The following is a 24264-nucleotide window of genomic DNA, read 5'->3' as shown; positions in this document are numbered from 1 at the left end:
GTCCAAAGGTAAATACAAAACTTTCTCCATGGACACGGATTGAAACAGTGAAATGTGTCATTTGTATCAGCCTAAGGATGTGCTGGCGGCAGCCCGCAAGTGTCACCACACATTCTGGAAGGAGGTTCTTCGGACCAAATTATCCAGGTTGAACAAGATGAACAAGATTTCCCATCCATGTACCCGTCCAAATGATTTTTTTCAGGTTGTTAGAGTGCCTGCCTCAGCCACTTCCTCCAGCAGCCTGTTTCACACATTCACCACTGGCTGCATGAAGAAACTGTCCTTCTGATCATTCCCGTCTCATCTTACCCTATGCTCTCCAGTTTTTGATTCCCTTTCCCTGGGGAAAAAAAGATTGCATCCACTCATTGCCTCTATCCCACTCATGGCTTTATGCACCTCTATAAGGTCACTCACAGTCTCATATTCTCCAAGAGATAATGTCCTAGCCTGAGCAATCTCTCCCCATAGAGCTACTGAGCTTTGTGGGCATACTGCGTTAGCATCAGAATACGTGGCGACATTTGCGGGCTTCCCCAGGACATTCTTAGGCTGTTAATACAAATGATGCATTTCGCTGTAAAAATGTGTTCATGTGATAAATAAATGAATCTGAATCTCCAGTCCTGGCAACATTCCCATAGATCCTTTTACAATGTACAAAACCTACAGCGAATTGTCCGGCCAGCAGAATAGATCATTGGCTGCAGTCCACCATCACTTCAGGACTTGTATGTATATAGGACAAATAAATGGACAAGAAAAATTATTGTGGACACTACCCACCCTGCAAACTGCCTTTTCCAAAAGTTCCCTCTGGAAAGACTATATACAGTATATCTGGTCAAGTGTACTAGTTAGCTCCCCCTCCACTCCCTCTGTCTTTTACTCCCGTCATTGCACTGCACAACTCCACCACGGATGGTCCCAAGCTCAGCTGCCAAAGGAGGTCTGTGCATGGGGCTAGGAACCTAGTTCTGTAAAATCTCAGAGCTATAGAAACACCAACAGAAGCTTCAAAGAGCTCGTCCCTGGGGGAGGAAGGGTCTTCGTGGGCTACGCCTCTGAGAGATTGACCCAGGACAGAGGACCGATGAGATTCTGTTGGCGGCCTCTATCCCAGTCGGGGTGATGGGCTTTAGATGAAGAAGTCTGGACCACACTGTAAACACTTCAAACCACTTTGTATAAAGCTGTTTATATATGTATTTGTCCACATTTTATTCCATTTCTGTACTTTAAACTCTATCTTTATTTTATATAATTCCATAAAACCTTAAGTCCATATGACATAGGAGCAGAACTAAGCCATTTAGCACATAGAATCTGCTTTGATGATTTATTTTCCTTCTTAGCCCCATTCTCCTGCCTTCTCATAATCTTTGACACCCTAAACTAATCAAGAATCTATCAACCTTTGTATTAAATGATCTGCACTCAATGACTTGGCCTTCACAGCCGTCTGTGGTAATGGATTCCATAGATTCACCACCCTCTGGCTGAAGAGATGCCTCCTCATCTCTGTTCTAAGGTGGCTCTGTTATATTGTTAATTCATGCTCGTTGTTAACCATATAACAATTACAGCACAGAAACAAGCCATCTCGGCCCTTCTAGTCCGTGCCGAACGCTTACTCTCACCTAGTCCCACCGACCTGCACTCAGCCCATAACCCTCCATTCCTTTCCTGTCTATATACCTATCCAATTTTACTTTACTGCAATAAAATAAAATAAAATAGCAATTTTATTGCTATTTGTGTCTGCATTTCCACAGTTCGTTTACAGTTTATAACTCCTTATGTTTACAGTTACTGTTCTGTAGATTTTCCAAATATGCCCACAGAAAAGGAATCTCAGGGTTGTATGTAGTGACATGTATGTACTCTGATGATAATCTTACTTTGAACTATGAACTCTGTTCCGATGCTGTGCCCTCTGGTCCTAGACTAGAACACAGAAATCTACAGCACATTACAGGCACTTTAGGCCACAATGTTGTGCCAATCATATAGCCTACTCTAGAAACTGCCTAGAATTACCCTACCACATAGTTCACTATTTTTCTAATCTCCATGTACCTATCTAAGAGTCTCTTAAAAGACCCTATCGTATCCATCTCCACCACCGTTGCTGGCAGTGCATTCCACGTACTCACCACTCTCTGTATGAAAAACTTTCCCCTGACAAACCCTCTGGACCTACTACTAAGCATCTTTAAACTATGCCCCCTTGTGTTAGCCATTTCAGCCTTTGGAAAAAGCCTCTGGCTATCCACACGATCAATGCCTCTCATCATCAGAAGCGTTGTCGCCACATACACTCTATCTAGGTCTTTCAATATTCAAAATCCTAGACTATCCCACTACAGGAAACATTCTCTCCATGCCCACTCCATCTAGGCTTTTCAACGTTCAAAGCACGGACCAGAGGTCTGTTAGTGTACTGGTGCCACTGACGCTGGCTTACTGTCTCCCTCTCTAATTCTCAGTGTGGCCCACCTTTATGGTGATGGGGAGGCGGTTTTCTTTAAATGAATGGAAGTTGAAACACCGCTGCTGTCCTGCTTTCCTCACAGGCACAATGTTGCCGGAACATTCCACGTACAGTGGCATTCCTTCTCGGACCTGAGAACGATGAAAGAGAAGAGCAAGAAAATTAATGGTGACTTCTAGAAGAATGGCCAGCACCTATAGTCGCCCTCCCACTGTTAAAAGACAGCTGAGGACAGGTGGGGGGGGGGGGAGGAGAGAACGTGAAGCTTCCCTACCCAACTACCTGTTGACACCAGGAGATGTGAGTCATCTGATGGGAGTCATCTTTTACAGGCAGTAAATGGGGGCCTTATCTATTGGATGCAGTGTACCACGGTCAAGAACAGCTAATCCCCCTCAGCCATTCAGCTCTATGACCACTTTTGGGTGGCAAGGTGAAGATTCGTCTCTACCAAAGGAGGTATAAAGTGCTCCTTCCCTCCGCTAGCCTGCAGGTCAGCCTTGGGCAAGGTGTAGCACCTTCTTAGCTCCTCTTGATCAGGGAAAAATGAAGCCCTGGATGCAGGTGGTGGATGGTCGTACGAGCAGCTGGTACACATCACAAGTCCTGGTTATGCGACCACTGACGCCAGGCAGAGAATCTCTGAAGAATATTGATAACGGCTGGGGTCACCCATCTTGTGAAGACACTGCCCAGAAGGCAGTAAATTTTGCAAAGGGCAATCATGGTCATGGAAAGACCATGATCACCCACGTCATATGACATTGCACATGACAAATGAACAAATTGTAAATATATTGTTAGATTGAGCATTTTTTGTTTGTTTACATAATTCATTATGGGTTTTATGTAAAAGTACGTGAATGGCATACGTCATTATGCCACCACGTCATATGTGAGCCCTTCACTTAAAAAAAACTAAATAGGTAAGTGTCCCAGCTCCTGTGTTTTTCTTTTGGTTAGTTTCCAGATTTACAGAACATAAAAGCCTGCTCCTTCTTGCTGTGTAACAACTGAGTTGGCAGCACTTGGAGGAAATTCACATTTACCAGTGGTGAGCTTTTGAAAGGGATTTGGTTATTGCTTTTAAAATCTATCCTTTTCTTAAAAGTTGATTGGATGTTGAGACACCTTGTGGCGAAGCCAGTAGGTAGTTGTCCCACAACACCAGTAACCCAGATTCGATCCTACCCTCTGAATCTGTTTGCGTGTAGAGCTCATACTTTCTGTCTGTGACTGTATGGGTTTCCCACCGGGGGGGGGGGGGGGGCTCCGGTTTTCGCCCTCATGTGAATTGGTAGATAAGCAGGAACTGCAAACCACACATAGTATCTAAATAGTATCATAAATAGTATCTTCATAGTATCTAATGAATGGAGGGATCTGGGGAGAATTGATGAGATCAGTGTAGGATTGGTCAGCATGAATGTAGTGGGCAGCACGATTTAAAATGCGTAACAAAATGCTTTCAGAGTGTCAACTAACTTGATTACTGCTGTATATTTTACAGATCAATGAAAATGGAAGCAATTAGTTAAAGTCAAGGTAAATCGATTATCAAAGCATCTATATGCTACCATTAACATATACCATTACCATGGCATTCCTTATCTCTGCCATTGATTTCTGAATGGACATGGAACCCATGAATGCCTCCTTGCTACTTTTTTATTTATATTTTTGTACAACTTACTTAATTTAACTATTATATATATACATTTACTGTAATCCATATTTTTTTCCTCTGCTATTATGTATTGCACTGTACTGCTGCCAAAAAGTTAACAGATATCACAAAATATACCGGTGATATTTAAGCTGATTCTGATGTCCATTATTAAGGACGAAATAGTGGCGCATCTTGATGGCAGTAATAGGATTAGGCTGAGCCAGCATGGATTTACCAAGGGCAAATCATGCTTGACTAATCTGTTGGAGTTTTTTGAGGGTGTAACGAGGATGTTAGACGAGGGTAAGCCAGTGGATGTTGTGAACCTAGATTTTCAGAAGGCATTCGATAAGGTGCCACATAGGAGATTGGTGAATAAAATCAGAGCTCATGGCATTGGGGGCAGGGTTTCAACATGGATAGAAAACTGGTTGGCAGATAGAAAGCAAAGGGTAGCAGTGAGTGGGTGTTTCTCACTGGCTGGAGGTGACTAGTGGGGTACCACAGGGCTCTGTATTGGGACCACAGCTCTTTACGATTTATGTCAACGATTTAGATGAGGGCATTGAAAACTATATCAGCAAGTTTGCTGACGATACTAAACTGGGTGGCAGTGTGACATGCGAAGAGGACGTTAGGAGAAAACAGGGAGACTTGGATAGCTGGGTGAGTGGGCAGATACTTGGCAGATGTCATTCAATGTGAATAAATGTGAAGTTATCCACTTTGGAAGCAGGAACAAGAGGGCAGAGTATTGTCTGAACGGTGTAGAGTTAGGTAAGGGAGAAATGCAAAGAGACCTAGAAGTCCTAGTTCATCAGTCAATGAAGGTGAATGAGCAAGTGCAACAGGCAGTGAAGAGGGCAAATGGAATGTTGGCCTTTATTACAAGGGGAATTGAGTACAAGAGCAAGGATGTCCTTTTGCATTTGTACAGGGCCCTGGTGAGACCACACCTGGAATATTGTGTACAGTTTTGGTCTCCAGGTTTAAGGAAGGACATTCTGGCAATTGAGGAAGTGCAGCGTAGATTCACTAGGTTGATTCCTGGGATTGCAGGGCTGTCTTACGCAGAGAGATTGGAGAGATTGGGCTTGTACACACTGGAATTGAGGAGATTGAGAGGGGATCTGATTGAAACGTTTAAGATAATTAAAGGATTTGATAGGATTGAGGCAGGAAATATGTTCCAGATGTTGGGAGAGTCCAGTACCAGAGGGCATGGATTGAGAATAAGAGGTCAGTTATTTAAAACAGAGTTGAGGAAGAGCTTCTTCTCCCAGAGAGTTGTGGAGGTGTGGAATGCACTGCCTCGGAAGATGGTGGAGGCCAATTCTCTGGATGCTTTCAAGAAGGAGCTAGATAGATATCTGATGGATAGGGGAATCAAGGGATATGGGGACAAGGCAGGGACTGGGTATTGATAGTGAATGATCAGCCATGATCTCAGAATGGCGGTGCAGACTCGAGGGGCCGAATGGTCTACTTCTGCACCTATTGTCTATTGTGATCGAGAATCTGTGAAAAATTGTACATAAATAAAGATTGACAAACAACGAATGTGCAAAAGGTGGCAACTTGTTCATATAAAATAATAAATGAATAATACTGAGAACATGTGTTGTAGAGTCCTTGAAAGTGAGTTCATAGATTGTGATATCAGTTCAGTGTTGAGGTGAGTGAAGTTATTGAGCTGGCTGAAGGGTAATAACAGTTTCTGAACCTGGTAGTGTGGGACCTGAGACTCCCGTATCTCTGTCTTGATGACAGTGAGATGAGAGCATGGACTGGATGGTGGGCGTCCTTGATGATGGATGCTGCTTTCTTGTGGCAACACTCCTTGTAGATCAAGAATTCCCAACTTTTTTCATGTCATGGACCAATATCATTAAGCACGGTGACCGTGGACCCCGGGTTGTAGTTGTTCAGAGTTGAGGTGAATGAAGGCGAAATGAGTGAAGTGAAATGAACTGAGCACAGCATTAGGATACCAGGCAACCCAAGAAGGTTCGGGAAGTGTTCCCATCATACCTCAATGTCCCTGCTCCTTGCCACTTCAGTGAAGTTCTCGTGTTGCTCTAGGGTCTTGTCCACCTTGTCATCGCTCATGCAGTAACATCGCAGGCGGCCATCTCTCCCATCGTGCATCTTGGCAAACACCACAAACTTGGCCATGTAGGGCACAGCCATCAACTCATTGTAGATTTGGGTGGCAAAGTTCACTGCCTCTGCAGTCCGAGGACAGTCCGCCAGCCAAAACCTGCAGGAGGACGGAAACACGCTTCTGTTTACTCAGAAAAGAGATGTGGGTGTCATGGGTATGGCAGAACCTATTGTTCAGCTCCCTTTGGCACTGGGATGAAGGGTTCGTTAGCTTCAGTGAATGTTGACAGTCTCTCAGTTGGAGGCCTGGAGCCATCTATGGGTCAATTGTGTAAGGACACCAGGTTTCCTCTCCCAAGCATAATCAGAGGCTATCTACCATTATCGAGACTGGCTCTTTGCAGAACATAGAACATTGAACATTACAGCACCATATACCTTTGGCTCATGATGTTGTGCCAAACTTTGAACCTACTTTAAGATCAACCTAACCTTTCCTCCCACATAACCCTCCATTTTGCTATCATCTATATGACTAAGAACTTCTTAAATGCAATTAATATATCTGCCACTGTCCTAGGCAGGACTTACCACTCTCTGTGTAAAGGACTTACCTCAGACATTTGCCCTATACTTCCCTCCAATCACCTTAAAGTTATGCTCCCTTGTATTAGCTGTTTCTGTCCAAAATTAACAACTTTCTGGATCACTAAACCAAACTTCCTGATTAGTAAACTAGTAACTCAACTATGACGTCACTGTACTTCATGCAACTACCACTTAACATCAAAAGAGCTGAAGCAATTCTGAGTGTAATCCAGGCAGCCAGATCTGGAGAAATACGACACAGATTTCAAGGGCAAGACCCAATCACAAATGCAGATAGCATGGAGCACGCACATTGTGAACGGTCCTATTGTTCACTTCGGAACAAAATTGGAGCAAGAAACGCTGAACAGACAAGGTGGGAGCGGACCGACTGGTCAACAGTCCAATATTATCCATCTCGAACCTGTTTGCTGATGCAGGAAGCCCTGTGTATGTGTTTGACCAGGAATCAAGGGTTATAAAGCAAGAGGTCTGAGTGAGAAGACCCTGGTCTGGTGGGATTGCTCACCTTGCTGACACATTGGTGGTGAAATTTGCACAGTCGTTTGCATGGATAAGTTTGGTGGTTCCCGTGATGTCTTCCCATTGAGCAGTCCCCGTTCCACCTGCAGGGGAAAGAAAACACAAGACACAGGCCAATGAAAGTCATACATCACCTTACAAATAAAGCAGTGGAGTGATAAAACTCTTCCCTGTCTCTGCAACAAACTGCTCAGTCAGCTCTGTTTCTACCACACTGGCGAGGAAAGTTTTCAGAACGTCTTACCGATGAAAAGCATTCAATACAAGCCATCAGACGCTTGTGACTGACCCTCTGATGGTCCGGTGGACGGTGACCGGAACAGGAAGCAGCATGAAGGGGGAAAGGATGAGGAAACGAGTTCAGCTTGCATTCAGCCCACACAAAACGGTGGAGCAACTCAGTGGTCACCTAAGGAGGGAAATGGACAGCCCGCCTTTCAGGCTGAGACCCTTTATCACGATCGATGAAGAGTCGCGGCCAGTAAAGTCAGCTGTTCCCATTCCCTAGCGCACGCCACACGCCTTTTTCACAATCCTAATAACTTGTGAAGTTGGAAGGAAACAAGTTTACAAACACTTTGAACTCAGAATGGGGAGGGCAGTTTATCCCACGATCGTTTCACTGAAGGGGGTTGCTTGGTTCATGTCAGTTGCAAAATACCACCCATATTGAGCCAAGTGTAGTCAGTGCAATGGGAAGAGCAATTAAACTGGCTGACCTATAACGCTGCATAGCAACCGGAGGCTGGTCTCGTCTCCTTCACAGGTATTCTGCCGGTTGTTCCTCCACGAGGGCGGCAATGGGATCCGAAGACCGATTGGGATGTGGAATTTCCTTCTCCGGGGCTCCACCGTGACAATTGGGCTGAACGTTGCCTGGTTGCCCACCAGCTTTGTCACCAGCTCGTCGGGAATCGGCTGAGCCTAGAGTAAGACACGGCAATCAGTCATCAGCAATACGGACACAAGTTATAAAGGCATCTGTGCTGGGTGCCCGTTCAGCTCTATGACTCAGGAAGCAAGAGAAATGCAGAAACAGGTTTATTATCACAGCATATGTCACAAGATCGTAACTGTGGCAGCAGCACAGTGCAAGGTATAAAAGTTACTGTAAGCAAGGAAGAGTAAATAAACAGTGCAAAAGAGGAAAGGTGAGCGAGTGACCATAGACTGTTCAGAGATCTGATGGCAAAGGGAAGAAGCTGTTCGAAAACATTCAGGCTCCTGTACCTCCTCCCCAATGCTAGTAGTGAAAAAACACCAAGTCCCGGATGGTGAGGGTCTTTAATGACAGACGCCTTGTCGAAGCAGCATCTTTTGGGGATGTTCTTGATGGTGGGGAAGCTATGCCTTTGGTGGATCTGGCTGAGCCTTTTTCAATCCTGCACACTAGGGTCTCCCACCAGGTGGTGATGTATCCAGTTAGAATGTTCTCCACCGCACATCTGTACAAATTTGATAGAGTCTTGCTAGAAGATACCAAATCCCTTCAAACTCCAAATGAAGTAGAGTCACTAGCGGGCCTTCCTCATGATTGCGTCGATGCGCTGGACCCAGGGTAGATCCTGGGAAAGTTTTGCACCCAGGAGCACGAAGCTGTTCACCCTTTCTACCGCTGACCCCTCAGTGAGGATTGGTGTGTGTTCTCCCAACATTTCAAAGAGATTAGCTTTATTTGTCCCACTTACATCTAAACATTGAAACATACAGTGAGAAGTTATTATGTCAATGACCAATACAGTCCCAGAAGTTCTGGGCGCAGCCCACTCATTTTGCCATGCTTCTGGTGCCAATATAGCCTTAACCTTCCTAACCTTAACCCATATGTTTTTGGAAACCAGAGCACCCAGAGGAAACTCTCACAGTCACAGGGAAGAATGTACAAACTCCTTACAGACAGTGATGGGAATTGAACCCAGGGTCATTGGCACTGTAAAGCGTTGTGCTAACCATTACGCTACCGTGCTGTCCTGCCACGCTCCTTCAATGGCCAAGGTTGATGTTGCAACACAACCAGCCGATTAGCCTCCCTCCTGTATTTAGATGTCTAAAAGGTGCTTGAGGACAGCCAGCGAGGGTGAGGCTCAACAATGGCTGGCCTGATATAGAAAAATGTGTTTGTCTCACTGTAATATAAATTCTGCAGGAGGAATTCAGTGGGTACATCAGTATCTGAGAGAGAAGGGTATTGTCGACTTTTTGGGGCAGAACTTTGCATCAGAGTGTTGGTTATATTTCCTCTCATCCTTGCCTAACAGCTGCAGGAGTTTCCTGCAGCACTGGATCAGGTGTGCTATGCTTCGCTTTACAGTTGGAGTGAACCAGCTGAGCAGAGTGAGCGCGAGTTCCAGAGTTCCAGTCGTACAGATGTGCCGATACTGGAAAGTCACGAGCTCAGCTCAGATGTGCTTCACCAGTAGCCAGCTGTGATTCACAGTTTAAGGTGAGGTCCAGATAGGCAAGACACCAGGCCTTTTAAACATCTGTGAAGAGGATACTTTCACGGGAACTAAATGTCCAAATAGTCAACTTAGAGCAATAAGTAAGCTGCCTGAGGAACTCAGAGGGCCAGACTGCAGAACAGGGGAATTCACTCTTATCAGGTACACCTGTACACCTGCTCGTTAATGCAAGTATCTAATCAGCCAATCGCGTGGCAGCAACTCAATGCACAAAAGCATGCAGGCATGGTCAAGAGGTTCAGTTGTTCAGACCAAACATCAGAATGGGGGAAAAATATGATCTAAGTGACTTTGACTGTGGAATGTTTGTTGGTGCCAGACAGGATACTGTAAAGAACAAAATAGCTGTTACTCTGGATCTAATGCAGCACAAAAAAACACAATAAGCATAAAAATATACAATATAGCTTATATACAAAAATTGATTGTATGTACTTAAGGTGACACTAGGAGAGAGTATCCTAACATTCTACATCACTGCATAGTACGGAAACTGCACTGTGGTGGACACGAAGGCACTGAGATGGTAGTCGAAGCTGCCCAACACATTACCTGCACCGGCCATCCACCATTAAGAATATCTCTACACAAAGGTACATGCTAACCTGAAGGCCCAGGCGGACTCTCTTGATCACCGCAGATGGGGGGAACGTGGTCTGCACCTTGGGTACGAGCGTGCTGCACACCACTCCACCTTCGGGCCCGATCCACTCGGTGTCCTGCCTGATCCGGGAAACAATCGCAAAGTAGAGTGGGAAGTCCATGGAGACGATGCGGCAAACCCGTTTCCGCTCCAGCTCTTCCGGGGAGTCCAGGTCTGTGTGGACACAAGGCTGGATGAGAACGGGGCAACTGACAGCACTTACGTACACCCGGAGGTAATTTCACTTACAGACAGATAATCCAAAGTTCGACTCTAGGTATGACTGTTTCAGAATTTTAATTTGGTTCATGATTTTCAGCTCTCAAACTATAGGAAGGACGTAGAGGATTTAGAGAGCGTGCAGAAGTATTTCACTAGAACATTGCCCAGATTAAAGATTATCTATGAAAAGGAATAAGCAGGACCTGATGAATGGTCTTGGGATGAAATATCAACTGTTTATTCCTTTCCATTGTTGTTGCCTGATCTGCTGACTCCCCCCAGCATTTTGTGTGTGTGTGTTACTCTGGATTTCCAGCATCTGTAGAATCTCGCATGCTTTGGATTAAAGATTGTCAGCTGTAACAAGTGGGTATATTACCTGAGGGTGGCGGGGTGGAGATTTGTCACTGCTAAAGGAAGTCCCTTCCCTCCGTTAACTTGCAGGTCACCCTTGGGCAAGGTGTAGCACCTGCCTAGACACCCTACATCAGCATCATGGAAAATCATGGGAGCAGGTGGTGGATGGTTGTATGAGCAGCTGGTGCATATCACAAGTCCTGGTTATGCGACCACTGACGCCAGGCAGACAATCTCTGAAGAGTATTGATAATGGCTGGGGTTACCTGTCTTGTGACGACACTGCCCAGAAGAAGGCAATGGCAAATCACTTCTGTACAAAAATTTGCCAAGAACAATCATGGTCAACGACCATGATCGCCCACATCATACAACATGGCACATAATGATGATGTCATAGGATGCGGCATACGATGATGATGATGATGATGATGTATTTACTTGGATTGTTTTCTCTGCAGCATCAGAGGCTGACAGGGTTGGGGGATTGGAAACCTGACATAAGTTTATAAAATTATGGGAATCAGAGTCTTTTTGCTGTTGCAGAAATGGCAAATATTAAATATTATCAAATTACATACACAACTCTGAGATTGATTTCCTGCAGGCTTACTCAGCAAATCTATAGAATAGTAACTATAACAGGATCAATGAAAGATCAACCAGACTGCAGAAGACAACAAACTGTGCAAATGCAAAATATAAATAAATAGCAATAAAATAATGAGAACATGGGATAATGAGATATTATTATATATCTCATTATATAATGAGATTGCTGGCTGTGGGAACATCTCAGCGATGGGGCAACTGAGTGTAGTTACCACCTTTAGTTCAAGAGCCTGATGGTTGAGGGGTTTGCAACTGTTCTTGAACCTGGTGGCATGAGCCCTGGGGCATTGTTACATGGTGGCGTCAGTGATCATCAGCAACTTTCCATGGGCTGCAGAATACTAGACAGAGCAGGGTTAAGGTGAGAGGGGGAAACATTTAAATGAAATTTACAAGGCAAGGTGGGTTTTTTTCCACAAAGAGTGGTAGGTGCCTGGAATGAGATGCCTGAGAAGGTGATGGAAGTAGATATAATACCAAGGTTTAGAACAGGCACATGAATTGGAGGAGCACAGATCACGTGCAGGGAGAAGGGATTAGTTTAGCTTACAATTATGGACAACTGTGCTGTACTGTGCTAATATAACAAGCCAATATTAACAAGGGATCCATTAATATTCTGGACTATGGTAAAACCTTATTTATTTCCTTAATCTCTTCCAAGGGAAGAAGACACAGTATCTTCATCTTGTCTGGCTCAGGAGAGATCCCCCAACAGTCTGGTTGAACTCTTGAAGATTGAAGAGTTGAAGACTTCTGGTTGAAGTCTTGCAGATTACACAATGGTAACAAAACATTTCCCCAAGGGATGAGTAATTAATAAGAGGCAATGGCTGAAAAGGCAATTTGCTGAACAACATGCTAGTCAGAATTAATCCATAACAATGGACAGTGTGTAAGAATAATGATTGATAAAGACAAAACATGGACTTAACAGGATCATTGGCCTCTTTGTTCATAATCTTTCTACTCAGTCTTTTGGAAGAGTTAGGAGCTACATAAGGAAATCAGAAACCGGGGCAGGAGTAAATCTCCGTATCCCTTAAGCCTGCTCCTCCTTTCCATGTGATCATTAGATATAGGAGCAGAATTAGGCCATTTTCCTGCTCCACAATTTCATCATTGGCTGATCCCATTTCCTTCTCAGCCCCAAACTCGTGCTTTCACCCTGTATCCCTTCCTGGCCCAACCAATCAAGAATCCATCAACCTCTGACTTAAATATTCCCAATATTCCTCTGACTTGGCCTCCGCAATGCTTGTGGCAATGAATTCCACAGATTTGCCATTCTCTGGCTAAAGAAATTTCTTCTCATCTTTGTTCTAAAAGGACATTATTCCGAGGCTGCGTTCTCTGGTCTTAGTCCTCCAACCCCCCCACCATAGGAAACATCCTCTCCACGTCCACTCTGTCAAGGCCTCTCATCATTTGATAATTCTCAATGATTTATTCTTCTGAATTCCAGTGAGTAGAGGCCCAGAGCCATGAAATGCTCCTCAGACGACAAGCCTTTCAATCCTGGAATCATTTCCGTGAACCTTCTCTGAACCCTCTCCAATGTTGGCTTATCCTTTCTTAGATAAGGGGCCCAAAACTGCTCACAATACTCCAGGTGAGTCCTCACCAGTGCCTTATAAAGCCTCAACATTACATCCTAGCTTTTATATTCTAGTGCTTTCAAAATGAATGCTAACATCATGGCTGATCTATGCTGGCTTCTACTTCTCTATTACACCAGTTCCACCCAATCACAGGGATTCTCCCTGTTACCATGTGGATTTCCTCTGGATGCTCTGGTTTCCTCCTAACCTCCAAAGATGGACCTGTTAGGGTTAGAGAGTTATGGGCATCCCGTGTTGCTGCCAGAAGTGTGGCAATACTTGCTGGCTGCCCCCAGCGCAAGCCTCGCTAAATTTGATTTGATGCAAACAATTAATTTCACTGCATGTTTTGATGTTTCAATGAACATGTGACAAATAAAGCTGATCTTTCAATTCCAGAAACTCTAAAATATTTATCTTTCTCAGTATTGAATATATCTAATGACCTGGCCTCCACCAGTGTCCGGGGCAGGAAAATCCAGAGATTCACTAACCTCTGAGTGACGAAATGTCTACACTCCTCAGCTTAAAATCATCCAGGAGGACCACAACCTTGTTGTAGTTTGGAGGCTTGTATGCCTCAAAGACCCAGAGAGCTATGCTGCTTTGGCTCTTGGTAGGGTCACCCATGCCAAACAGGTCAAAGGGTAGAGGCCAGACTAAGAGTGGGCTGCTGGTGCTCCAGGTTTGAGGGTTCAGCTCAGGGCCACCAATCCTGACTGGTCAAACAAAACTGTTAGGGAAACAGCAATGGAGTACACTCCTACATCTGAGTGTGACGGTATTCCTGAGTCTCCAAATGGGATTTGCATGGCTGACAGTAGTGAAAACCAAGAGTGAGCTACTGGCATGATGAGGGAAGCCCTGAACATCACCAACATCAAGACCAAAGTTGATTTTGAGATGGAGGACCTGCATTGCTGCCCTAAACACCTATGACATAATGAGTAATAAGTTAAACAAAACTGAATAAGTACGTCAGTTTCAAATAACTAGCCACTTATTTTGTAGCTATGTCCCATTGTTAGTTGACTCTCCTGCCAGTGAAAACATCTCAATGACACTCTGTCAAACACCTTTAGGAAGTTCTCCACTCCATCTGTCGAAAGAGGAACTTTCTAGTGACCAAACATTTTAATTCCAATTCCCATTCCCATTCAGATATGTTGGTCCATGGCCTCCTTGTGTCAAGATGTGGCCACCCTCAGGGTAGAGGAGTAACACCTTATAGTCCTCCTAGGCAGCCTCCAGCTTGATGGCATGAATATCAATTTCTCCTTACGGTTAAAAAAACTTCCCTACTCCTCTCCTCTTCTTCTATTCCCCACTATGGTCTTTTATCTCTTCTCACCTGCCTATCACTTTCCCCTGGTCCCCTCCTCCTTCCCTTTCTCCTCTGGTCCACTCTCCTCTCCTATCAGATTCCTTCTCCTCCAGCCCTTTCCCTTTCCCACCCACTTGGCTTCACCTCTCACCTTCCAGATTGCCTCCTTCCCCTCCTTCCACATTTCTAATTCTATCGTCTTCCTCCTTCCTTTTCAGTCCTGAAGAAGGGTCTCGACCTGAAATATCGACTGTTTATTCAGCATTTTGTGTGTGACCTTTAGGATGTGATAGTAAGCGTTCGGCACGGACTAGAAGGGCCAAGATGGCCTGTTTCCATGCTGAAATTGTTATCTGGCTATATGTTATGTATGTGGTATGTTTGCAAAGGGTCTTGACTCATTCCTCTACATGTCAAGAAATGCAAGTCCGAACTACCCAGCCACTCCTGATAGGACAACTGTCTTATCCCAGGTATGAGCCTGCTGGATCTCTTCTAGACCCCTACAACTCTGTGAGAACCCGATTTAAATCAAAGGACCTAGACTGTGCCCAGTATTCCATGTGTGGCTTACTAACACCTGGAAAACTATAATCCTCTCCAGTATTAGACTCCAAACATTTCACAACAATGTTGTTGGCCTTTTGAAAAAGGTAAATATTGATTGGTCACATGTACTTTGAAACGTACAATGCAATGCGTTGCTTGAGTCAATGGCCAACGCGCCCTGAAGATGTAAGAAACCAGCTCGCAGTGCTTCCAGTGCCAGCATATCATGCCCACAGCTTAAACAAGAGAAAATCTGCAGATGCTGGAAATCTGAGCAACACACGCAGAAAATGCTGGAGGAACTCAGCAGGCCAGGCAGCATCCATGGAAAAAAAGTCGACATTTCAGGCCGAAAACCTTTGGCAGGACATTGACTGTACCTTTTTTTCATAGATGCTGCCAGGCCTGCTGAGTTCCTTCTGCATTTTCTGCATGATGCCCACAACTTATTAACCCCAACCCGTATGTCTTCGGAATATGGGAGAAACTGGAAAACCCAGAGGAAACCCATATGGTTTTGGGGAAAATGTAGAAACTCTCCCTTTCTACATTGACAGTGACAGTGACAGGAATTGAACACTAATTGGTGATTGCTGGTGGTGTAAAGTGCTGCGTTAAACACTACACCCTGCCAGAATTACCTAGATCACACAAAACTGAAAATAATTCTTCTTGGCACCCACTTAAGATAAATCTTTTCATGGTGTCAAAGGTAATTCACACTGACTCGAAATGTACTGGATGATGTTACCAGTAATGTTACCATTAATTTCCACTGTTACCTGCAAGGAGTTTGTACCTTCCCCCTGCAACTGTGTGGGTTTCCTCCCAGTGCTCTGGTTTCCTCCCACATTGCACAGATGGATGGGTGAGGGTTAGTGAGTTGTGGGCATGCAGGAAGAGTGGGACTTAATAACCCCAACCTGAATGTCTTTGGAATGTGGGCACCCAGAGGAAACCCACGCGATCTCAGGGAGAACGTACAAACTCTGTACAGACAGCAGCGGGAATTAAACCTGGGTCGCTTCTCCTGTGAAGTGTTATGCTAACGTGCTGCCAGTTCTTACGTTTCACAGCCCCTCCCTCCGTCCACACCCCAACATGCCCGCACCTTCATCCATTCCACTCAGCAGCTGCTCCAGTTGTTCCGATTCACAGTAGTTCAGGTGGTCCTTCCACGTTGACCCGTTCTCACTCCGCAGGACCACCAGCTCCCGGTCCGTGTGTTCCACTGAGGCAAAATGTGGGATTTCCACAATGACTGGGCTGGATGAGGACAGAAGGGATATTCAAAATCCAACATTTTGTTTTATTTATCAGGTGTACATCAAAACACACGGTGAAATGCATCGTCTGTGTTAACAACCAACACACCTGAGGGTGTGCAGTACATCACCCGGATGTTTTATCTTGCGTTTCAGTGCCAGCGTAGCGTGCCTTCAGTGCTTGGCAGAGTGACACAGACCACAACAGGCAACACAGGGAAATGAGCCCCTTTCTATTCATGCACATTTGCAGTTCTCATGCCCCAGGACAGGTAGAGTCCCCCCAGACCTCCAGCCTTCCGCGGACTCAGACTTGGGCTCGCAGACATCGGGTTTTAACTTCCCCAGCGGACTCGCCGACTTGGCCGACCCTCACCATTTTGTAAAGTGATGGTAATGGACAGTGGATGTAACAGAGAGTGGCAAAAGCAAGCATGGAGGAGAAAGGGAGGAATAGACAACAACTAACACGTTGGGGAGACTGCAACCGGAGCATCGTGCACCGTTTAGGCCACCCTTTTATAAGGAGGACATCGTTAAACCGGAAAGAGTGCAGAGAAGACTTACAAGGACACTTCCAGGACTCGAGGGCATCTCAGCATCCTCGAGTTCTGGGAGAGGACAAGTTATCATTCATTCATTATGTGACATGTCATATGATGTGGGTGGTTGAGGTCTTTTCATGACTATGATTGTCCTTGGAAATTTTTTTGCAGCAGTTGCTTGCCATTGCCTTCTGGGCAATGACTACAAGATGGGTGACCACAGCCATTATCAATACTCTTCAGAGATTGTCTTCCCGACATTAGTGATCCCATAACCAGGACTTGTGATGTGCACCAGCTGCTCGTATGACCATCCGCCACCTGCTCCCATGGCTTCACGTGACTCTGATCCTCAGTGTGGGGGTGTTAAGCAGGTGCTACCCCTTGCCCAAGGGTGACCTGCAGGCTAGCGGAGGGAAGGAGTGCCTTACACCTCCTTTGGTAGAGATGTATCTCCATCCTACCCAGGACAAGTTATAGAGAGAACTTAAGCAGACAATGATTTTATTTCTTGGAACGTGGGAGATTGAGAAGTGACCTTATAAAGGTGTAGAAAATCAGAGGGTGGTGCGAGCGTGGAGTGAACTACCAGCAGAGGTGGTAGATGTGGGTCCAGTTTGAATTGGTACATGGATGAAATGGATATGGAGGGCTGTGGTCCAGGTGCAGGTAGATGGGCCTAGGCAGACCAGGCCAGCATGGATGGACCAAAAGGCCTGTTTCTGTTCTGTGGTGCTCCATGACCATGAGGGGCATGAAAAGGGTTAACACACAAGTCTTTTCCCCAGGGAAGCAGAAGTAAAACTAGAGGGTAGAGGCTTGAGGTGAGCAGTGAAAAACTTAAAAGGAACCTGAGCAGCAACTTTTTCACTTAGAACGTGGTGTGTACGAACGATAATATGCCAGAAGAAGAGGCAGGTGCAATAACACTGTGTAATTTGGACAAATACATGGATAAGAAGGGGTTTAGACTCTGAACTACAGCTGTATAGGACCCTGGTCAGACCCCACTTGGAGTACTGTGCTCAGTTCTGGTCACCTCACTACAGGAAGAATGTGGAAGCCATAGAAAGGGTGCCGAGGAGATTCACAAGGATGTTGCCTGGATTGGGGTGGGGCATGCCTTAATAGGTTGAGCAAACTCAGCCTTTTCTCCTTGGAGCGACGGAGGATGAGGGTTGACCTGAAGGAGGTGTATAAGATGATGAGAGGCATTGATCGTGTAGACAGTCAGAGGCTTTTTCCCAGGGCTGAAATGGTTGCCACAAAAGGACACAGGTCTAAGGTGCTGGGGAGTAGGTACAGAGGAGATGTCAGGGCTAAGTTTTTTACTCAGAGAGTGGTGAGTGTGTGGAATGGGCTGCCGGCAACAGTGGTGGAGGTGGATACGATAGGGTCTTTTAAGAGACTTTTAGATAGGTACATGGAGCTTAGTATGGGTAAGCATAGTAATTTCTAAGGTAGGGACGTGTGTTCGGCACAACTTTGTGGGCCGAAGGGCCTGTATTGCGCTGTAGGATTTCTACGTTTCTATGTTTGGGACTAGCTTTGATGGGAATGTTGATTATCATGACGTTAGGCTGAAGGACCTACTTCTGTGCTGTATGAATCAATGACTAGGTCAGCCTCTACCCTCTCTCCCCTGACCAGCAGCTCCGGCTCGGCAGAGCAGCCCACCTGACAGCCACGCACTCACCCCTGGAAGCGGGTGCCAGCTGGCCCCAGCGCCATCACCCTGCTTCCCAGCCCTTCTCCTTCCACCAGTGGCGGCGGGCTCACCAGCTTCTGCGACCTCACCAGCCGGCAGGTTATGCGCGTGGGGGCATTGCAAGTCTGCGGCGGTATTATGACGCGCATCCCGTTGTGTCGGCTGCCCCTCATGGAGCCTCCCCGGGCGTCCACCATGAAGCTCACCAAAAATCTGCCAAGAGAGACCCTGCATCAGTACACAGAGCAACGTCCAGCGGTTCATCTCCCAAGACGTGAATGATCTTCATTGGCAATTTAATGCCGATTATTCGAACCCAAAATAAAAGAGACGCTGCAGACTGTAACATTGAAACAACGAGCTGTTAGTCTCTCCTCTCGCTCTTTCGGGCGTGATAACTCTCTCCCCCTTGTTAGTGAGCGAGGGCGCCACTGGATGACGAACTTGTGGGTGAACAGTGGTTTTGATGGATTCATGGTCAGCTTGGGGACCTTGCTATTGTTTGTGTGGTGGGTGATGGGGAGGCAAATGCCTTTTGCTGGAATAAGTAGGGGCTGCTGCTTGTGCATGGGAGTTGGGAGAGGTGTTCTGAGGTTCTAACATTTTTCCTATCATTCATTCTTTGAGTGTTTTTTCTTCTTCGATGTCTTCAGTGAGTAAGAATCTCAGGATGTATAGACATTCCCTGATATGAATGGAACCATTGAACACAGAGCAAACTTTTTGGGCCTGATTTGATACTCCGGTATTAACTGCTGATAGATTGCGGTTATAAGACTAATAATGGATCTCTTGTATGATAGGATGGACTTTGAATCGCACATCTACCTCATCATGACACCTTACACCTTAGAGCTTGCACTGCACTCTATTCTACATTTCATTATTGATTTTCCCTTGGATAACCTTGATTTCTTTAATTTTGTAACGCTCTGACTGGATGGCATGGAAAACAAAGATTTTCTTGCAAGTTGTTTTCCTCTATAGATGCTGCATGACCTGGTTAGTTCCTCTAGTATGCTGTGTGACTTTGTTGAACTATCCAGCACCACCCTTAGTACTAAAGTTCAGCAAGAGTATGATCACTTTGCACCAAAATTGATTTTTTTTGTTCTAATTGTGTTCTTTCTTGTAAAAGTGTGTATAATTTGTGTTTTTATTGCGAATTCTGTCTATATGATGCCACGTGTCCGTGACACTACTGTCAGTAAGGTTCCCCTTGCACCTGTACACACGTGTATCCCAGTACCCAGGACATCTTCAAGGAGCGGTGTCTCAAAAAGTCAACATCCATCATTAAGGACCCCCATCACCCAGGACATGCCCTCTTCTCATTGGTACCATCAGGAAGGAGGTACAGGAGCCTGAAGGCACACACTCAAAGATTCAGGAACAGCTTCTTCCCCTCTACCATATCCCATTTCTGAATGGACATTGGACCCATGAATACTACCTCACCACCTTTTTTGATTTTTGTTTTTGCATTACTTATTTAATTTAAATGTTTTAATATATGTACTTACTGTAATTCACAGTTAATGCCACATAACAACAAATTTCATGACCTTTGCCAGTGATATTAAACCTGGTTCTGATGTAGACATGTATATGATAAACTTGACCTTGACTTCAGCTTTTCCTCAGTAGATGTAACCATAATAAACCAATGTTTGTAGCTTTCTGATCCTCTTAATATGTTCACCTCATTCTACACAGTTGTAACATCTGTTTTTTTTCTTCTAATGATGTTATTTTTGGGTAAGTTATGCAGATGTTGTGTCTCTGATACGATTTGCTTGTGGTCTTGCTGAGAGTAAGTTTTTCACACAGGCAATTGTGCATATGACGATAAACTCCACCATTTTTTTTTGGGGGGGTGTGCGTAGACTCAAATGATTGCTGAGGAACCCGCCTCCATCGTGCAGTCCTGCAATGTGTTCAGCCAGACGGAAGATCCCCGCGCGCAGCTTATCCTGCATCCGGAGCCTCTTGAACCCCTCTTGCCCTGCACCAGCCCTCCTGAGAATTTTACTTACTCTGTGGTGACAGTGAGAAGCTTCGTTTGGAGTACGGTTCTTCCCTCACACAACAAAAAACAAAAGGAATATTTCAAAGCCAGGATGCTTCAGTGAAAATCACACTGTTGTTTAAATCTTTAGATATGAATTTACAAATAAGCTCAGAGCCTGCCAGCAGACACTCATTAGGAAAGCTGTTAGAAAGAAGCTGGAGGCAAACAAAAAACACTCCAGATAAGAGATTCAAAATATTCGTTAAATTTACAGTAAAGCTCAGCAATTAAAAGCCTGCCTCTTTAGCAGGATGCCACCCTTTGAATGTATTTTATAGTTATGAGGCATTAGTAACACACCAAACTAAGTTGGTATTCTGAAGATGGTACTGACATTCATTTCTGTGTATCCGCAGGCCTAATCTAATATTTGAACAGTGTTAGTGTACTGATGTGTAGCCGTAACTCAGGCAGTGTGCTGCCTGCAGATGTTTCTGTCACATGTTGAAGATGTCCAATATATAAGGTTTAGGCTTCTTAATTGGATCCGTGGATTAGGCCTTGGCATTTCTGTCTCTGTGCAGGTCAATATTCACCCACCCTTCACCTCCTTCCCTTTCTTCCATGGTCAACTCTCCTCCCATATCAGATTTCTCCTTCTTTAGCCCTTTAGCTTGTTCAGCTATCACCTCCCAGATTCTTCATCTCCTCCCCCAACCCACCCACTTTCTCCCACACTTATCACTTGTCAGCTTGCACTCCTTTCCCTTCCCCACCTTCTTATTCTGGCTTCTCCCACCTTCCTTTGCAGTCTTAATGAAACACATTGGCCTAAAATATCAAAGGTTTGTTACCCTCCATACTGTTCAACTTGCTGAGTTCCTCAAACATTTTGTTAGCATTGCTCAAGATTTCCAGCATCTGCAGAATCCCTCTTGTTTATAATATGCATCAACCAACTGCACTCATGTCTGACACCTGCTGACGTCTGGTAGAGCAACTCTGGAGAAAATAACCATGACTGTCTTCAAAGAGAGCAAGTAACATCTGGTTTGCGTATATCACAATGTCAACCACTGTCCATGTCCGACGTAGACCAGCTGAGTCATATGTCTGGGGCAGCACTTAATCACTCTGCCCCTCTTGAAGGCAGCTGTTCATTGAGGGGAGGGGTAAATTTGTCAGTAGAAATTATGACCAAGGAACCATTTTCCAGAGCAACAAGATAGTTCTCCCTTGATTTATGCCAGGCAGTATGTCCAAACTGCCCCAAGTGTTATCTATTCCACCACTCAATGAGATCAAGGCTGGGTCTGTATTTACCTGTTGGGGTCCCCAGTTCTTAAATACTCAAACCAACCCTACCATTACCACAGGCAGCTGTATTTGGCAGGGGGAGGTGGTGTGGGGAAATCATTCCACAGTCACTTGTAAAGCATTCCTTGATAACTCTTATTGTGCAGGAGAAGGCCCTACATCTATACAGGTGTTCCCCTGCTTTATAAATATTCACTTTACGCCACTTCGCTTTTACAAAAGACCTACATTAGTAACCTGTTTTTGCAGTACAAAGAGGATTTTCACTTTTATGGAAATTTTTCCCATGTAAATTAATGGTCCTTCACTTTACGCCATTTCAGCTTAAGAAAGGTTTCATAGGAACACTCTACCTTTGTAAAGGGAGGTACACCTGGTATATTGCCAAGTTCAATTAATGTCATCTGCCTTCACCTGGTCTATATTCCTCCAGAACCTCCCTGTTTGTTTGTTTGTTTTATCGAGCCACTCCTGCCACAATCTCCCAATTTACACTGATTAACCTACCAGCTGGTATGTCTTCGGACTGTGGGAGAAACCGGAGCATTCACGGGAAGAAAGTATGAACTCCCCACAGACAGTGGCGAGAATTGAACACGGGTCACCTGTACTGTAAACCGTTGTGCTAATCACTATGCTACCGTCCCATCCCACCCCGTTTGCGGGTATGTCCAAATGCCACTTAAGAACCACTGTCGTACCTGCTTCTACTGCTTCCCTTGGCAGTGCATTCCAGGCACTGAACCCACATTCTGTGTACAAAACCTTGCATCTCACATTGCTGCAGATCAACTGGATTCTGAAAACTCACACACATCCTTCAATTGCACTTTATTTCAGGGGTTCCCGACCCTTGCTTAATGGTATTGGTCTATGGCATAAAAAAAGTTAAGAACACCTGCTTTATTTACTTGTGTGCAAGAACAGCACGGCTCCCATCACCACAAGGTTCTGAAGTCTGAACAGAGAAACATCATCTTTACGAGCAGTTACTGATCATTGGTAACCTAGTGTATATTCAAATTCCTTATTTGCAAGATTAATTGCCATTCACAATACAGGTTTTAAAAGTACCAGCTAACAATCAATGATACTTTGTAGTAATTCAAGTTTAACTTGAAATTGACCATGATTGGCCACAAGTCAGTGCGTGTGTGCCTTGCATCCTTTTGTTGCACCCTTATCTTGTCTCTGTATGCCAAATGGCTCCAGTCCCTTGCTCTGCAAAGGGAAGCCATGCTCTTCCTCAACCTTTCTGAAAAGTCCTTTCTTGCCTGGGCCGATTGCACACTATCTGCACTTAACCCTTGCCTGTGGCATTGAGGCAGAAATGAACCATAGCTGAGGCACAATGGAGAAGACAACCAAGGACAGACGGGACCTTCGTTGCTGCCCTAAACGTCAGTGGCATAAAGGGCAGTTAACAAGTTGTCATAACTTCCACACACATCTTCTTCAAACTGTTTCCCTTCAACATAAGCCTATGCTTTTTACACCTTTACACTTTAAGATATTTAATACGGTTGCCTGATTAATGAAATAGTTTCTCACAGTCTACTTTAACCATATCTACTGGATTATCCCTTAATCCTTTTCATTCAGGCCAATGTAAGACTGCTCTTTGCAATTTAATCTTTTAGTCTGCAGTATTAAATGCACTGATAGGAGATAAGATCCAAGATTGATGGGCTAGAGTATGACACTAAATAATCAATCACAATGTCACCTGATATTGATTGATTAAACTATTAGACTAATTAACTAATCACAAGTTAATTCCCCACAGATGAGTTAATCTTTCAGACTAAACACAAACTCCTTTGACATTGATAGGGGTGACATAACTTTGGAATGAATCCACTACAGATGAGCGAATCTATCAGACTAAACAAAATCTAATTTGACATTGATGGAGGAAGTGGGGTGTGACATAATCTTGGAATTTGCATTCACAGCTACTGCCAATAAAAGAAGCCACAACAGTGATCCTTGATGCCAATTTTACCCTGGTGTCTGAGCTCTATCTGCCCTTGGATCTCTGGCCAGAGTTTACTCTGTGACTGTGGGAAGTACAACGAGATCTAGGTGTTCATCAGTCACTGAAAGTAAGCATGCAGGTACAGCAGGCAGTAAAGAAGGCTAATGGCATGTTGGCCTTCATAACAAGGGGAGTTGAGTATAGGAGCAAAGAGGACCTTCTGCAGTTGCACAGGGCCCTGGTGAGACCACACCTGGAGTATTGTGTTCA

At 44.9% G+C, this 24264-nt stretch overlaps 1 protein-coding gene across 8 annotated transcripts in view; it reads right to left on the bottom strand.

Annotated features, from left to right (window-relative positions):
• LOC132391523 (ankyrin-1-like) overlaps positions 1–24264 on the bottom strand; it is a 449124-nt gene that overhangs the window by 75382 nt on the left and 349478 nt on the right. For all 8 annotated transcript variants that reach the window (XM_059964825.1, XM_059964840.1, XM_059964849.1 and 5 more), the window contains 7 exons: positions 18677–18901; positions 16282–16436; positions 10468–10679; positions 8120–8324; positions 7387–7483; positions 6198–6426; positions 2503–2628 (listed from right to left, as the gene is read on the bottom strand). In XM_059964825.1, the coding sequence (XP_059820808.1) occupies positions 2503–2628; positions 6198–6426; positions 7387–7483; positions 8120–8324; positions 10468–10679; positions 16282–16436; positions 18677–18901 (1249 nt within the window). The remainder of the gene's footprint in view (positions 1–2502; positions 2629–6197; positions 6427–7386; positions 7484–8119; positions 8325–10467; positions 10680–16281; positions 16437–18676; positions 18902–24264) is intronic.

Source organism: Hypanus sabinus, chromosome 1, assembly GCF_030144855.1.
Source record: "Hypanus sabinus isolate sHypSab1 chromosome 1, sHypSab1.hap1, whole genome shotgun sequence".
Taxonomy (NCBI): Eukaryota; Metazoa; Chordata; class Chondrichthyes; order Myliobatiformes; family Dasyatidae; genus Hypanus; species Hypanus sabinus.
The sequence above is the reverse complement of the archived record's forward strand: the minus strand, read 5'-3'. Positions and strand labels throughout refer to the sequence as shown.